At 41.2% G+C, this 17,240-nt stretch overlaps 1 protein-coding gene across 1 annotated transcript in view; it reads left to right on the forward strand.

Moving 5' to 3' along the window:
* pcdh11 (protocadherin 11) overlaps positions 1–15,921 on the forward strand; it is a 692,247-nt gene extending 676,326 nt beyond the window's left edge. Inside the window, exon 5 of the mRNA XM_069893420.1 lies at positions 13,613–15,921. Coding sequence (XP_069749521.1) covers positions 13,613–14,004 — 392 coding nt within the window. The 3' untranslated portion in view covers positions 14,005–15,921. The remainder of the gene's footprint in view (positions 1–13,612) is intronic.
* Positions 15,922–17,240: the final 1,319 nt, after the last annotated feature.

Here is a 17,240-nt window from a genome sequence, read left to right on the forward strand (position 1 = left end):
TGACTGTTGAAATGGTGCACCAACAACAAGCTCGCACTCAATGTCACCAAAACCAAGGAGCTGACTGTTGATTTCAGGAAAGGAAAGCAAAAGTTATACAATCCAGTGATCATTGGGGGAATCGGAAGTGAAGAAGGTTCCTGGGAGTCACTATCTCAGAGGATCTTTCCTGGACCCAACACAGCCATGACATCGTGAAGAAAGCATGTCAGCGCCTCTACTTCCTCAGTTTTTGGATGTTTAATATGACACCAGAAACCCTGGCAAATCTCTACAGAAGTGTGATGGAAAGTGTGCTGACCCACTGCATCACCATATGTTTTGGGGACACCAATACCCCTCGAGGGTAAAGCCCTACAAAAAAGTAAAGGATGTAGCCCAGAACATCACAGGTGAAACCCTCTCCACCTTTGAGAACATCTACAGGGAACGGTGCTGTCAGAGAGCAGCAGCAATCATCAAGGATCCACACCACCCAGCACACACTCTGTTCTCGCTGCTACCATCAGGAAAGAGGTATAGGCGCCAGAAGACTCACACCATCAGGTTCTAGAATAGCTGCTACCCCTCCACCATCAGACTCCTCAACAGGAAACTCAGTCAGAGACTCATTTAAGGACTCTTACCTTTGCACTTCATTAAATTTTTATTGAATGAAGACATAAAGCATGGTAACAGGCCATTTTGGCCTACGTGACTGTGCCGCCCAATTTACACCCAATTATCCTACATCCCTGGCACGTTTCCAATGGTAGGAGGAAACCGGAGCCCCCCAGGGAAAACCCACACAAACATGGGGAGAATGTACAAACTCCTTTCAGGCCACGTGGGATTAATCGCTGTGCTGAAAAGGGCTTGCACTAACCACTGCACCATCCCAAATTGTTTTGGGTGCCACCCCTAAATTGTGTTTTTTTTTTCTCCTCTTTGTATTGCACAGTCAGTTGTTTACAAATGTTTAATTGTGTTCATTGTGTACAGTTTATTTTTGCACTACCAATAAGTGGTAGTTTTGCCTCGCCTGTAGAAAATGAATCTCAGGGTTGTATGTGATGTCATGCATGTACTCTAACAATAAATCTGTAATATGAAATCTGAAATGCCAAAGCAAGTCCTTCTTGGAAATGTTTTTTTTAATGTTTTGTCTGCTGTTTTAGCTGCGCAACTGGGTGCACAGTGCCATAGCTCACAAAGTCAAAGTATAAATAAATGAGACTTTGTTGAAGTTGTCTTAAATTTCAAGGAAAGGATACATGTGGCATCACATTTCACATTAACACTGGGAGTTTTAACTATAAAAAATAAATGAAACCTCACCAGAAACTTTTGGGAAGGATTTGTGTGTGTGTGTGTGTGTGTGTGTGTGTGTGTGTGTGTGTGTGTGTGTGTGTGTGTGTGTGTGTGTGTGTGTGTGTGTGTGCTCAATGTGAAACAAAATGTTACCAATTTGCAGTTAACCCAGTTAGAAATCTAATTTAAAGTAATATTTCCTTTCCTGTCCTCTGTGAGCATTGGCTCTGAGTTCCCTTGAAGCTGTCCCTCAGCCACTTGACAGGAGTGTTGCAGAAGCATTGCTTTCACAGGTCCTGCCACCTTCCCAGCAAGGTTATGGCAACAACTCCAAAGAATGGCTCAATAACTGATTCTCTTTTTAATTTTTTTTTAACCACCTTTGAAACACCTGTGCTGCCTTTCTCAATTTAAGCCAAGACAGTGGTTGTCACCAGGGTAAATGACAGGGTGTCTGGGGTGGTGTGTGTTTTGGATGGAGGTGTCTCACTGATGATGGTGGGTATGGAGGGAATCAAAACAAAATTTAATCCACAGCTTTCCTGTCAACTATACATTGGGGGGGGTGGGGGGGGGAGATCATTTACAATCATTGCCTGACACCAATTTTATGTCATGTTTTACTTTTATTTTTACTTCTATGTCAAGTTGTCAGAAAGTAAAGCATGAAAGTCTGCAAACACCATGGCTGAAGTAAAAACACAATGCTGGAGAGATCAGCAAGTCAAACAGTGTCCTTTATGCAACAAAGTTTTTTAAAGATATATAGCCAACATTTCAGGCTTAAGTCCTTCATCAGGTACGCCAAAATGTAGGCAGGTGCCTGAACAGTCCCACAGGCAGGAGGTAATAGGTGGATAAGGGAGGGAGGAACACAGCAGGGGTTGGGGGGATGGCTCTGTGAATGGAGTAGTGAGCTGGAGGAAAGGAGACAGAGGGATGGAGAAGATAGAACGCTAGCAGAAACCGGAGTCGTCGACATTAATGCCATCTAGCCAGAGAGCGCCGAGATGGAAAATTAAGTGTTCCTCCGCCAGTTTACAGGCGGTCTTGGTCGACAGTACATGGGGCCATGGACAGAGTAGGGTGCCGATTTGAAATGTCATCGAGTTAACCAGTTGAAGCCAGTCATCAAACCTGGAAGATTCCTGATCTGCCACAGCTGCTGCTGAAGTAAACTTGGCAGCTTATCAAAGAACTCAGTGGGAAATGAGGTTTTTTTTCAAATTATTAAATTAGCCTTTTGGTCCATTGTTTATCATGGATTTAAAGGAAATTAGAAAGTGTTATATGTTCTGAGAAAACTTTGTAACACCATGGATGAAAAGAAATCCACTTGTGCCATTTAAAATTCAGTTTTACCAGAAGGAGATGGTGACATGTGACAAATTTTGCACACAGAGATGGAAAATTAATTTCTGCAGCAAAAGTTGTCATCTGGGCTTATTGAGTGGAAGAGTTTCAATGTTTTGACATGCAGCCATCTCAGATTTCAGGCCTGCTGATAACTTTATTGTGGGTTCAGTATTATGTCCCAGTATCATGACCCAGTCCTCACCGAGGGCTCAGTAGTGGAGAGGGTTCTTAACCTAATTGTCAGCATCTCTGATGACCTGTCCTGGAGCCTCCACTTTTATGCAATTCCAAAGAACACTTGCCAGTGGCTATACTTTGTGAGGTGTTTGAGGAGATTTGGTATGTCACCGAAGGCTCTGGTAAACTGCTACTGGTGTACCGTGGAGAGCATTCTGGCTAGTTGCATCTCTGGTATGGAGGTGCCAATTCTCAGGTCAAGAATAAACTCCAAAGGGTTGTTAACTGGGTTGTGACATCACAGGCATCAGACTTCACTCCATTGACGACATCTACATGAGATGGTGTCTTAAAAGAGTAGCCTCGATCCTCAAAGACCCTCACCACCCAGGCCATGCCCTCATTCCTCTGCTACCATCAGTGAAAATGTACAGGAGCCTGAAGATGGGCACTCAGCAGTGCAAAGACAGCTTGCTTCCTGCTGCCATCAGATTCCTGAATAATCAATGAACCAAAGACACTGCCTTACTTTTCACACACTATTATTTTCTTTAAATATTATTGTTGTAAGATGGTTATAATATGAATATTTGTACTGTGACGCTGCCTCAAAACACCGAATTTCATGACTTGTTCATGACCATAAATTCTGATTCTGATGTACTCTGACAATAAATCCAAAATCTGAAATGTTCGGCTGACCTAACATGCAACCAACTTGGATTTTAGACCTGCTTATAACGTTATTATGGGTCATTGCAATGAAAAGGGTTATTCTATGTTTCATTTACAATAGATTTTTTTATGCACAAAGCCATTATATCGCCTGCCTATATTTTAATAAAAATGGTGAATTTACCTTTTATACAGAGGATTGAAAAGGCTGATTGGGCAGTCCTTTTATGCAGGGAGATTCCCGAGCTGTCTTCTGAAGGTAAAGGGGTTGGGGCTCGTAGTGCAGTAGCACTGTCCGCTACAATGATGTGGGACATATGAGCCAGGGAGTGAAAGCGCCTCCTACACAACAATGGTGACTGAGGAGCAGGTACGATAGGTAGTGGAGATCTGCTTGAGCAGTCTTAGAATTCAGGCACATCTTCTGTGCATCGTAATCTCCTTTATCGCAAATGGATCTCAGGCTGATTGTGACATCATCAACTCTCCCCCTTTCTAGTCACTTTCAGCGCAATCCTTTTACAACCCTCTGACACTGCCATCCTTGGCGGAAGGAACCTGGATCACATTGGACTAGCCAATCCACCTCTGGACCTTTTATGCAGGTAAGTGGAGTATCTTAAAGACAGAGGAAACCTGTCTTTACAATTTGCTAAATATTTCACTATAAAAGGGTCTAATCTTTCACAGCATCAAAAACTTACTTTATGATTTATCTAAAGCAGCATATTTTAGATCACTGGTCTTGGCAGGATTTTTTTTTAATTTGGCTTGGCTTGGCTTCGCGGACGAAGATTTATGGAGGGGGTAAAAAGTCCACGTCAGCTGCAGGCTCGTTTGTGGCTGACAAGTCCGATGCATGACAGGCAGACACGATTGCAGCGGTTGCAGGGAAAAATTGGTGGGTTGGGGTTGGGTGTTGGGTTTTTCCTCCTTTGCCTTTTGTCAGTGAGGTAGGCTCTGCGGTCTTCTTCAAAGGAGGTTGCTGCCCGCCAAACTGTGAGGCGCCAAGATGCACGGTTTGAGGCGATATCAGTCCACTGGCGGTGGTCAATGTGGCAGGCACCAAGAGATTTCTTTAGGCAGTCCTTGTACCTTTTCTTTGGTGCACCTCTGTCACGGTGGCCAGTGGAGAGCTCGCCATATAACACGATCTTGGGAAGGCGATGGTCCTCCATTCTGGAGACGTGACCCATCCAGCGCAGCTGGATCTTCAGCAGCGTGGACTCGATGCTGTCGACCTCTGCCATCTCGAGTACTTCAACGTTAGGGATGTAAGCGCTCCAATGGATGTTGAGGATGGAGCGGAGACAACGCTGGTGGAAGCGTTCTAGGAGCCGTAGGTGGTGCCGGTAGAGGACCCATGATTCGGAGCCGAACAGGAGTGTGGGTATGACAACGGCTCTGTATACGCTTATCTTTGTGAGGTTTTTCAGTTGGTTGTTTTTCCAGACTCTTTTGTGTAGTCTTCCAAAGGCGCTATTTGCCTTGGCGAGTCTGTTGTCTATCTCATTGTCGATCCTTGCATCTGATGAAATGGTGCAGCCGAGATAGGTAAACTGGTTGACCGTTTTGAGTTTTGTGTGCCCGATGGAGATGTGGGGGGGCTGGTAATCATGGTGGGGAGCTGGCTGATGGAGGACCTCAGTTTTCTTCAGGCTGACTTCCAGGCCAAACATTTTGGCAGTTTCCGCAAAGCAGGACGTCAAGCGCTGAAGAGCTGGCTCTGAATGGGCAACTAAAGCGGCATCGTCTGCAAAGAGTAGTTCACGGACAAGTTTCTCTTGTGTCTTGGTGTGAGCTTGCAGGCACCTCAGATTGAAGAGACTGCCATCCGTGCGGTACCGGATGTAAACAGCGTCTTCATTGTTGGGGTCTTTCATGGCTTGGTTCAGCATCATGCTGAAGAAGATTGAAAAGAGGGTTGGTGCCAGAACACAGCCTTGCTTCACGCCATTGTTAATGGAGAAGGGTTCAGAGAGCTCATTGCTGTATCTGACCCGACCTTGTTGGTTTTCGTGCAGTTGGATAATCATGTTGAGGAACTTTGGGGGACATCCGATGCGCTCTAGTATTTGCCAAAGCCCTTTCCTGCTCACGGTGTCGAAGGCTTTGGTGAGGTCAACAAAGGTGATGTAGAGTCCTTTGTTTTGTTCTCTGCATTTTTCTTGGAGCTGTCTGAGGGCAAAGACCATGTCAGTAGTTCCTCTGTTTGCGCGAAAGCCGCACTGTGATTCTGGGAGAATATTCTCGGCGACACTAGGTATTATTCTATTTAGTAGAATCCTAGCGAAGATTTTGCCTGCAATGGAGAGCAACGTGATTCCCCTGTAGTTTGAGCAGTCTGATTTCTCGCCTTTGTTTTTGTACAGGGTGATGATGGTGGCATCACGAAGATCCTGAGGCAGTTTACCTTGGTCCCAACAAAGCTTGAAAAACTCATGCAGTTTGGCATGCAGAGTTTTGCCGCCAGCCTTCCAGACTTCTGGGTGGATTCCATCCATACCTGCTGCTTTGCCACTTTTCAGTTGTTCGATTGCCTTATATGTCTCATCCAGGGTGGGAACCTCATCCAGCTCTAGCCTTAGGGGCTGTTGAGGGAGCTGGAGCAGGGCGGAATCTTGGACTGAGCGGTTGGCACTGAAAAGAGATTGGAAGTGTTCTGACCGTCGGTTGAGGATGGAGATCTTGTCGCTGAGGAGGACTTTGCCATCTGAGCTGCGCAGCGGGCTTTGGACTTGGGGTGAGGGGCCGTACACAGCCTTTAGAGCCTCGTAGAAACCCCTGAAGTCGCCAATGTCCGCGCTGAGCTGGGTTCGTTTGGCGAGGCTAGTCGTCAAAGCACCTAAACTGCTAACAATGAATTATTTTTGACACTGAGAATTAATTTTGTCTTTCTCTTTATTCCTAATCTCCTAAAGGTATCCAACTGCAGTTCTGCATAAGGTGGTTTAACTCATGAGGTACATCCACATTAAACCTGAATAAATTCCTTTTGAATTGTTTAATATTACATTTGAAGTAGATGAATGAAATGTCTTTCCCAGGAGAAGGTTATCAGCGGCAATTTTACACTCAGAGACTTGACAAAGAGCAGAAAAGGGATGAGAACAATCTGAATCATTTCATTTCCACACAGAAAATTCCGTTTCAACTAACAGGAGAGGATCTCTTCTCTTCTACTGCCTATCTCTTATGTGAATTAAAGCATATTGATCACCTGAACAGCATTGTTGGCAAAAATAGTGATGTTGCCAATTCATTTTCAGTTGATATATTCATTTGTAAACAAAAGCTTTAATGTAGCATTTGAGTTACTTTATCATGAGGCTGGCGCAAAATATGAAACAGGCCGTGGAGCTGGTGCTTGCAGGGAGATCTCTGTTGTAATCTTTACTTGTAACGCACGAACTTTAAAAAATTATTTTACCAATCCTAACCCTTCAGTGCATGCATCTTACATTAGCTTGCTTACAAGTTTTCATCACATTGACAGATAAAAGGCACCCGAACACAGTTCTGCATGCAAAATCAGTGCACAAGAACGGTTGTGGTTTTTTTTCCCAAACATAAAAGCACTCAATTTCCCTTTGGTTATTTATGTTCTTCAACTGAGTGTTATCAGCAATGTAATATTTTTAATTTGCTGTTTTAATTGCATTACATCAACACATGCATTCTAATTGACAAAAAAAAGAGGGATGGCTTTATTTACACAGGATTATTATTCTTATTTCTTATATTTTCATGAATATTTGCAAATCGTAATTTCATGAGGTCATTGGATTTTATCATTTATATTTCTTTTTCATCTTTCCTTGACAAATAAAACCACACACAATCTTGAGTATAGTCGGCATGATCCTTTCCCCTCAATGATACCTCCTGAACCACAATGCACAATGAAGAAAAATCAAAGGCTCTACAGGAATAATGTCCTTCCTTCCTCTGCTTGTTAAAAAAGACCTAACATTGGAATGATGAGGAGGAAGTACTTATGTGCTGTATATGACAATAAACTTGAGTTCTTGCTTGCTGCAGCCAAACGAATAAATAAGATACTCCAACTTCACCAGTGTATATTATATTGCCACATTGTGCTGAGGCAGAAACATAAATAATAAAGGTGAAAGGATAAACAAAAAAATTAAAGTGAAATGTCAAAATTTATTAATTGGATTAAAGCTTTGTATAGAAATCCTATGGCTCAAGTAGTTACCAATGGACACTTTCTTTATCTTTTCCATTGGCATGATCGGCAAGGCAAGGCTGTCCTTTATCTCCTGCATTGTTTGTTTTAGCAATTGAACCATTGGCACAATTAATAAGTCAAGATATTGATATCAAAGGGATTAAAGTGAATAAAGAGGAATATAAAATTAGTCTTTTTGCAGATGATGTATTAATTTATATGACAGTTCCGGAGAATTCTTTAGTTTCATTATATAAAAAAATTACAAGACTATGGAGCAATATCGGGTTATAAAACTAATTGGGATAGAAGTGAAGTTATGTCAATAGTGTAGAAGGAAATTTTGATCGTCGTAAGGATGTAGCTCAATTTAGATGGACAAATAATCCGATTAAATATTTGGGTATTAAATTTGATAGAAATTTATAAAATTTATATAGGTTAAATTATGTTGCAATATTTAATACAATTAAAGAAGATTTAAATAGAGTAGTGCAAAATCACTCGTGTTAGGGTTCGGGCAGTATGGAAAGGTTCAAGAGGCTGATTGCTGCATGTAAAAAAAGTTCTTGAACTGGAAGCACTGGACTTCAGACTTCTGCACAACTGTCTGATAATAGCAGTGAGAAGAGGTTGCGACCAGGGTGATGAGGTCCCTTATGATTTTTTTTCATTGTATGTGAGATTAGTGCTTGTGATGGCCTTGGCTAGGTTTGGCACACTCTGCAGCCTATGGTGTTCCTCGGCACTCGAGTTTCCAAACAAGGCTGTGATGCAGCTGGTCAATATACTTTCCTTAGTATACCCCTGTTGAAAATCAGTAGCATTTTTGACGACATGTCAAATGTCCTTAGATTTCTCAGGATGGAGAGATGTTGTTCAAATAGCTCTCTAAGATTTTGTTTTCCAGATATATAATTCACAATGTCCTTTCAGAGATGTTTTTAGAAAGAAGATCATTTTGTGAACATACATTTAGAGCACATGTACATGGCACATAAAGGCATATTGTTACTAATAATCCCATCATAATAATCCTTGACAAGTTCTGTAGGAACGACCTTGCAATCAACGTGTATCAATTGTGTCTTCACAATGCTTCAATTTTTGTTGCTTTTTTACTGGCATCAAACTCCAGTCAGAGGTTGAAAGCTACTTATGACCCTTTTGTAGATTTTATATTCCAAATTAATTTCCAGCTTTTGATATTTAATATTTCTGAGCCTTTTTATATAAAGTTGATGCTTGCAATGTTCTTCTTACTTTGATTTTACTTTCAACTTGAAGAGTTAGATCAATTCTTTTTTTTAAATTAGCTCACCCCAGAGTACTTTTTTCACTTTTAGTATGACATATAATCGAACAAAAGGAAAACACAAAGAAAAAGACAAATGAAATGGGAATCATTGAATTTTTGAATCTTTTTATTCATTTATTTCAAAGTTTGAAGCAAATAGGGAGATCATTCACTCAGGAGAAATTTCAAAAACCAATTGGGTGGATAATGCTGGTGGCCATGATTTGTCAGTGGGTCGATACAATGTGCAGGTTAATCTGTTCCTGACTCCCATGCCTGCATATTCAAGTGGAGGAGTCAGAAGTGTTCTCAAAACCAGGTGTGAACATGTCTGATGTCTTGCTCCATATCAGGGTCACTATGCAATGCTTGGAAAAACTCCACATTGTCCAGACTGAGGGGTCCACTGCTATCATATTTAGCACAGCTTCGTGCATTAGAATGGGTTGTCACCCTAATTGCAAAATACATTTTTTCTAAAATAATTTATATTACCATTAATATTTTTTTCATAAATTTGTACAGTTTTCAAAGAAAATGTATGTGTTAATTTTAAATGTTTTTTTTAAACTATTACATCTGTGATTAAAAGTCTCGAGTCATAGAAATTTAAAAACAGTTGAATAGCCCTTTAACAACACAAACTCTAAATGGACAATACAGGCTCTTAACTGTTCAGAACCCAGGTTCTGCTGCCTGAGTCATAGTTGGCAATTGTGCTTCGGACAACAGTGGCCCTGAGGTATCAAGATCACTGAGACCGACATGGCAAGGTTGGTATGGTGTTGTGTAACAGGTGGTGGGGGTAAGGTCTGGTGCCACATCAAAATATTAACAAGTCCGTAACTGATCATCAATAATATGAGATGAAGCAACAATTCAATTTTTTTTAAAAAACCAGCTCAAATACACACTACGTGCACAGTATTCTTCATCTTGCATTGAGGTCAGTGGAGAATTCATTAAAATTGGTCATTCATGATCCAGTATCTTGCCTTCTTAAAGTGTGTCATTCAGGCTTTCATGGGAAGTGAATATTGGCATTAGTGATGTTAACAGCGGTTCAATCCACAGGTGATCTCATCATGTTGTCTGCCACTGTGTCTGGATTCAAAGGGATTAGTTCTGCATTACTGAATCTCTGGGCAGATAAAAAGGCATTGTGCTATTTTCATTTTGGGTAGGAGCATTAAATGCAGCAGGAAACCAAACAAAGGTTTCTTTATACCAAGTTTAAAATACATTTGGATATGATGATAATTTACGGGTGGCATGGTTAATATTGTGGTTAGTGCAGCACTGTTACATTGCCAGCAATTGGAACCACTGTTTGAAACCTGTGCTATCTCCATGGGTTTTCCCCAGGGACTCCAGTTCCCTCCTCCCCCCCCCCCCCCCCCACCAATTGAAAGGTACTGGGGGTTTTAGGTCAATCAGGTGTAATTTTGTGGCATGGGCTTGTGGACCCAAAGGGTCTGTATGTCTAAATTTAATTTATGTCCTTTTATTGACACCAGCTCATTTGCAATGACTTACTTAAGAATAACATCTTTGTTTTGTTGTGATTCCATGAACCTCATCAGTTGTTGGGTACTTTCATTTTAGCTGGAAAGTAAGGTCAGACTTGACCTGCTGAGTATTTTGAGCATTTTCTTTTTTTATAAGACATGGAAAGATATGCACATTGAGTTAGAGGAAGAAAGAAAAGCTATGTTTCATGGACAACATGAACACAAGTGCAATCTATGGGGAGAGAATTTTCTATACAGTAAAAGTCCTAAAATCTGGACTCAGGGATTGGGTCGGTCTGGATTTTCCGGATTCTCGGGCAGTACTTTTAAAATTCAAATTTAAGGAGGAATAAAGAAGAGATGAACAGATTGTTTATTCATTAGCAATAACATCATGCTTTATTTATCAAAATGAGCTGTTTTAAAGAAAAATACTCAACACTTGATGCAAATGTAAAAATAAAATTATGTTCCCTGCAAAAAAAGAACATGTAATGCTTGAAATTATGTTTAAAAAAGAACATTGTAAAAGATAAGTACAGTGTACAAATGAATTTCTTTGTGATAAGATTACCTGCATTAAGTGTGGTCACTTGTTGCCGCTGTGCATCTGTGGTGCTTACGCACACACGCACACAAAAGCCCACTAAATTTAAAAAGTTTGAGACTCTGGATTCTCAGGTCATTTGCGTTTCAGTCACCTGGATTTTTGGACTTCTGCTGCACTGTAAAATTTATGCAATTTTATATGCTGTATTTCTGAATTATTCATCAATTTTCAGAATACATCTGAAACAACAGAAAGAAAATTTAGTCATATGGTGCTTTTGCTACAGTTACAAAATGAACATTCCCAGAGTGGAATACAATGAAACCATATTCTGGGTCCTATTCTGGGTTGCCAATTGCGAAGTTGAACCAGCCAATTATGCATCAGTTATTTCCTGCTCCAGATGTAATGTGATATTTTGGTGCCAATGCAATACTTGTTATGAGCTGTATTAGATCAAGCTGTTGCAGAGCCTGTGTGTTTGTAGGTCATTCAAGTCAACTTTATTTGCTGTTCATACCATGCTTACACAGCAGGATGAGATAGCATTTCTCCAAGACCACAGAGCATATGGAAGTTAGGAAAATAGAACGTAAGAACATAAGAAGTAGGAGCAGGAGTAGGCCATCTGGTCCATCAAGCCTGTTCCGCCATTTAATAAGATCATGCAGTTACCACATTAACACCTTAAAATATTAAGGTACTAAGACATATACACTGACTGTCCATGGTACACCATCCACATATGTACTGGGAATGCAGGAGCCTGATGGCTTGGGGGGGAAAAAAAGCTGTTTCCCACTCTGGACATAAGGGCCCGAGTGCTACGAGACCTTCTGTCAGATGGCAGAAGGGAGAACAATTTATGTGTGGGACATGTGAAGTCTTTCACGTGTTTATTGCTTTCCACCTGCATCTAGTGTAGTAGATTACCTCCATGCTAGGAAGAGGTTCCCCAATGATCTTTTCTGCTGACTTCACTATCCTTTGCAGGGTCTTGTAGTCCAAATGGTACAGCTTCCAAACCAGGCGGTGATATGGTTGCATAGGATGTCCTCAATACATCTTCTGTAGAAAATAGTGAGGATGGTGGGTGGGAGATGAACTTTCCTCAGCCTTCGCAAGAAGTAGAGACTGAACAACCCAACCATTTTTGAGTGTGTTGTTGCTCCTCGGCTCTGAAATTTGAAAGGGCTTGGGACAGTTCTGGGAACCTGGCTCAGATTAGTCTGTTTTAAATTATCTACCTCTTATTTCTTCTCAGACCATCCAAACCCACTGCATTATTACCCCTCTCCCAAACAAGTCATTCTCTATCAGCACCCATCCCAACCATTTAACCTTACTCACCCATTGAGATCTCCTGAACATCCCCCCACCCACCTATTATCTGAATGGCTCTAGTCATCCTAACCACTAGCTCAACTGACTTCATGGCAGCTCACCTGACCTCATCCATGACTTCCAGTTGCATGCTGGAACTACTGATCTGCACAATGCAGGTGAACAAGATTTCCATAGATGCTGGGACTAGTGCAGCTCACAAAATGTATGGATGGAGTTTGAAAGTTAATTGGTGTATTTGGGCAACATGGGCCCATGGGCTGGAAGTGTGTCTGAATGTAAATTTAACTTAAAAGTGTGGAAATATCTTTGCAGATCACGCAGTATCCATAGAAAGTAAAAGAGGTCAAAGGTGTCGATATTTCAGACGTGAGCTCTTCATCAGGCTTACTCCTGACTTCCAAGGAAGAGCTCAGGCATGAGACATTGACTGCCCTTTCCTTACAAAGGGTACAGAATGACAGGCTGAGTTTCTCCAGCACGTTTGTGTCCTGCACTGCTCCTCACAGTGGGCCATTTCTCCTGTGTTAGTGCCAATAGTATGACCCTCACATGACCAGGTCCACAATCTTCACCTAATTTTGCCCCCTCGACCCATCTTTAGTCCTCAAGCATGAGCTCTTTTGTTTCATCCTCCCTGCACTGATACGAGGAGGAAGAGGCTCACCAATATTAAAATCAATTCATTTACATCTGACGTCCTGCTATTCCACCATTGTTAAATTTCCATACATGAGAATATCACCAAAAGCCATCAAAAGAGGCACCAATAAATGTCCAGTATTTTATCCTGAAGAGATATGTTTAATTCATGTGATTGGAGAGGGTGAGCTAGTTTGCTAACTTGATTGACCTCAGCTGCAGGAACTGTCAAGCACAATCGTGTGTGGATATGTAAATAAAAAATGCATGATTGATTAAACCTGGCACCAAGCAAGAACAAATGCAAATGATATGAGCAAACGGTTAGTCTTACTGGAAACCTCGACATACTGTATAAACTTTCAACAGCCTAATGCCACCTTGACATGTAAATAGGTCCTTTCTGGCATGATGTATGATTAAATTACCATCTCTTTGGAGAATGTTCATCTGTCACAAGACCATGCTTGACCTTCTTTTGAACTAATGATCTTACTCATGCTTTTGTTTCAAATGAGCAAACATCCTCTTCATGTATCTGCTCAGATGATTTATTCTGTCTTTATATTGTATTGCAGGTGTCGAAGTGTCCCTTCAGAAAGTACTAGCTGAAGCCTCGGAGACCTGTACGCAGGAATGCCTCGTCCTTGGTCACTCTGACAACTGTTGGATGCCCCCTTCACTGACCCAGTACCAGCAGCCCAACCCTCCCACACCATCCATCGGATTTCAGCAGGGCTGGGCCAGAGGCAGCGGGTCAGAAGGGCGACATGCCCTCGGGAGAGCCAGCAGCAAGGACGACCTCGACAAAAGCCAAAGCAGTGGCAGGCAACAGCTGTACAATGGCTCAGAAAGAGTCTGCAACACCGAGGACCCTGTGAAGGTTATTCCCTTGGCAAACTTTACACCAGTCCAACAAGGATCAGTGTCCAGCGGTAGCTCTCCCTATGTTCATGAGCACCAGCTTTAGAAAGCACCTCAATCAATCTTTAGCAACCACTGCAGCCAGGATGTACATAGCTGCTGCTTTCAGTCCACGAGGAGTCCACATGTTGGTTTTGTGGTGTGCAACATTTGCAAACACCTGTATGCTTTCAGTAAGGCTGGCCTTCAGTGCAAGTAATGTATGAAGCTATGTAACAGAGGTTTCTCCATGGTGTTTTATTGTGAATACTGAGAAAATATTTTCAGGAATATTTTTTAATGGATTGCTAAATTGCACCAAAGTCAATGGCAAGCCAGAATGAACTATCTTTCTGGAGCTCATGATGTCATACACAACCTGGAAATCCCAGCAAGAAAACAGATTATTTGAAAACAATGTGTTACTTTCATTAATCTTCTCAAAGCAGTTTTATCTGTCAAAATCAACTACTGGAATTCTTTGACATTTTCTAATTCAAGGATCCCACATCCTGTGCAGTGGTTATTTGCATGAATCATTGTTTTTTTTTTAAATACTATGAACTACACATGGCCAGCCCTGTGGAATTCCATGAGCTCTGTCTCTTCAGAGAAGAGAATATTCTCTTTTTGCAGAGTTCTAACGGCATCAAGGTTTTCCATTCCTCTGGATGATGTGCGCGCTCAAAACAAGAGCACAACTTTGCATTAAAGAGGCACTCTCTTCAGGAATTCGTGTTAGCAAGGATATCCAACAGGTTTGAGGAACAATCAGCCCTGCCCTTTGGAACCACAATATCTGTTATACGGCCCTTGAGCTGGGAACCGAATAATTCTTTGCAAAGTAGGTCTTTTTAACTTGAATAAGGAATGAACGCCATTATGTGCACAGCTCCAATAGAATACATGTAGAATGGTTTGAAGTTACTCTATTAGAATATAACATGTTTTATACTCAAAGCTTATGTACTTGTAGGTAAATTAGAAGTGATCTGGTATTTCTATATTGTATATTTGATTTCTGAATTAGATTGGAGTGCCGATCGCTCATGTTAAATTATCGTGTGGGATGTTCTGCTTACAATCCTGAAGGAGTTCAAATATTACTAGCTTCTACAAAATAAACTATTCAAGTCTCCAGAGCATTATTGTGTCTTAGAACTGAATCTTCCAGGACAGTTGCAAGTGCTCTGCAACACATAACTGATGAGAAAGGTAGGCAAAGCTTGTAACTGACTTTCAAATTGGACCCTCAGATTTTGCTGAGGAGTTGAAGCATTGCCTTCTCTGTTCAGAGATTCACATTTTAATACCAAATGGCTTGCTACTATCTTGTGAGGAGAGAGGAGGAGCCTCATGTTTGTTATTATGTCAAATCAGGTAACATGCACAATTTCCAGATTCTCTGGATATATGACAATCGAAGAAAGCATTCAGCAAGGAATAGGGGAAGATAATAAAGACTTTGTGGAGTTTTATTTGGGATTACTGTATGTGGAGTTTATCTAACTAGTCACGCAAAGCTGTAAAAAAAAATGACATTAACTCTGCTGTATGATGACTGCTTGTATTACAATGGAAGTTGCTGTGTATAGTAGATGTGGGGATTCTTTGCACCATAAAATGGCGATTATGCAGAAAGCTTATTGTGCTGTTTATGTGCCCAACAGGTATAAGTAGCATTGTAATTTGTCAAATGTTGTCTCACGGTAATCTGTTCAAATCACAGGCAGTTACAGTGTGCAAAAGAGTGCCACTAATTAAACAGTTACTTTACTCACTGAATGATGGAAAAGCATTAAAAAAATGTCTTGTCTAATAATTTTAACTATTTCTAGTAGTGCTGGTAGTTTTAGGATATGAAACTATTTGTTATTTTTTTGTGCAAAGCATTGCATTTAAGATTGCATGTTATCAATGTTAACCCTTTCAGAACTGACTTTGCCAATGAATTACCTATAGGTTGATGACTTGCTTGAAAAAAATATTTAAGAAGTAGGAGGGGGGGGGGGAAACCAATAGGAATTGATGTTGTTCACTGTGGTTCGTGTTGATCTGTGGATATTTGACAGAATCCCGCATCTAGATTGGAAATGTTGGTACAATATAGCACCAGGTTAGACAGTGAACTCTAAACACAAGCAAATTTGTTGGCCTGAAGTAATTGTTACTGTTTCAATATTATCCCTTATCTTTGCTGGGCTTTCTTTAATTTTGACTTCATTTGGCCACAAGAATGAATAACTTGCCATGTGCACCCTGCAGAAGGGAGCGGTGGGTGGGGAAAGACACGGCAAACATTGACCAAAGCCATGCACCTAAATCATGGCTGTTTATCGCTGACACACCATTTATTTCTGTACTATCACTTTTAAAGCTGTAAGTGGATCTCAGTCCTAGACAATGGAACTTTCTCAGAGTCCCAATCCAGATGGAGTGAAAAGATCAGTTACAACTGCAAGAGTCGCTTTCGAGACAGATTGATTAGTGAACAGTAAAGGGACAAGGGAAACTGGGGGAAGCCATTCAGACTTTTAAACTAATTCTCATGCAATCAATTAAGAGTTGATTTGCAACTCAATGCCACCTTCCTCACTTGGTTTTGTAACCACTCATCCTATCAGCATGGCTTTTTGCATGGAAAATCATCCAGCTTGACTTTGCAAGTGGGATATCATGTCTCACAAACTTAATGGAGTTTTTGAACACGTGCCAAAGAGGATTGATGAGGCCAAGACAATACAGTAAATGTCTGCATGGATATTAGCAAAATCTTCAACAAGGTTTCAAATGGGAGACAAAAACAGAATGTTAGGTCACATGAAATCCTGGGTGAGTGAGCAAAATCGATTAAAAATTGGCTTCGTGGAACGAATCAGGGGTGGTACTTGTTATTCAGATTGGAGACCTGTGATCAGTGGTGTGCTGCAGGAATCAGTGCTGGGTCCACTGTTTGCCATCTACAATTGGCTTGTTAACATGATTAGCAGTTTATGGATGCCACCAAATTTGCTTTTGTTGTGGACAATGCAGAAGGCTGGTCCAGGATTGCTACAGGGTCATAATCAACTGAGCAAATGAGTCAAGGTATTTTCAATAGAATTTTAACTCAGACAAGTGTGAGATGTTGAATATTGGTTAGACAAATCAGGGCAAAGCTTACATGGGAGAGTGTTATAGAATGAAACGGGGAAAGAGTGGGGGGGGGGGAGAGAGAGTGAGAGAGAGAGAGAGAGAGAGAGAGAGAGAGAGAGAGAGAGAATTAGATGTGTAAGTTCCCAGAAAGTGGTGGTGCAGGTAGAT

Source organism: Narcine bancroftii, chromosome 8 (genome assembly GCF_036971445.1).
Source record: "Narcine bancroftii isolate sNarBan1 chromosome 8, sNarBan1.hap1, whole genome shotgun sequence".
Taxonomy (NCBI): domain Eukaryota; kingdom Metazoa; phylum Chordata; class Chondrichthyes; order Torpediniformes; family Narcinidae; genus Narcine; species Narcine bancroftii.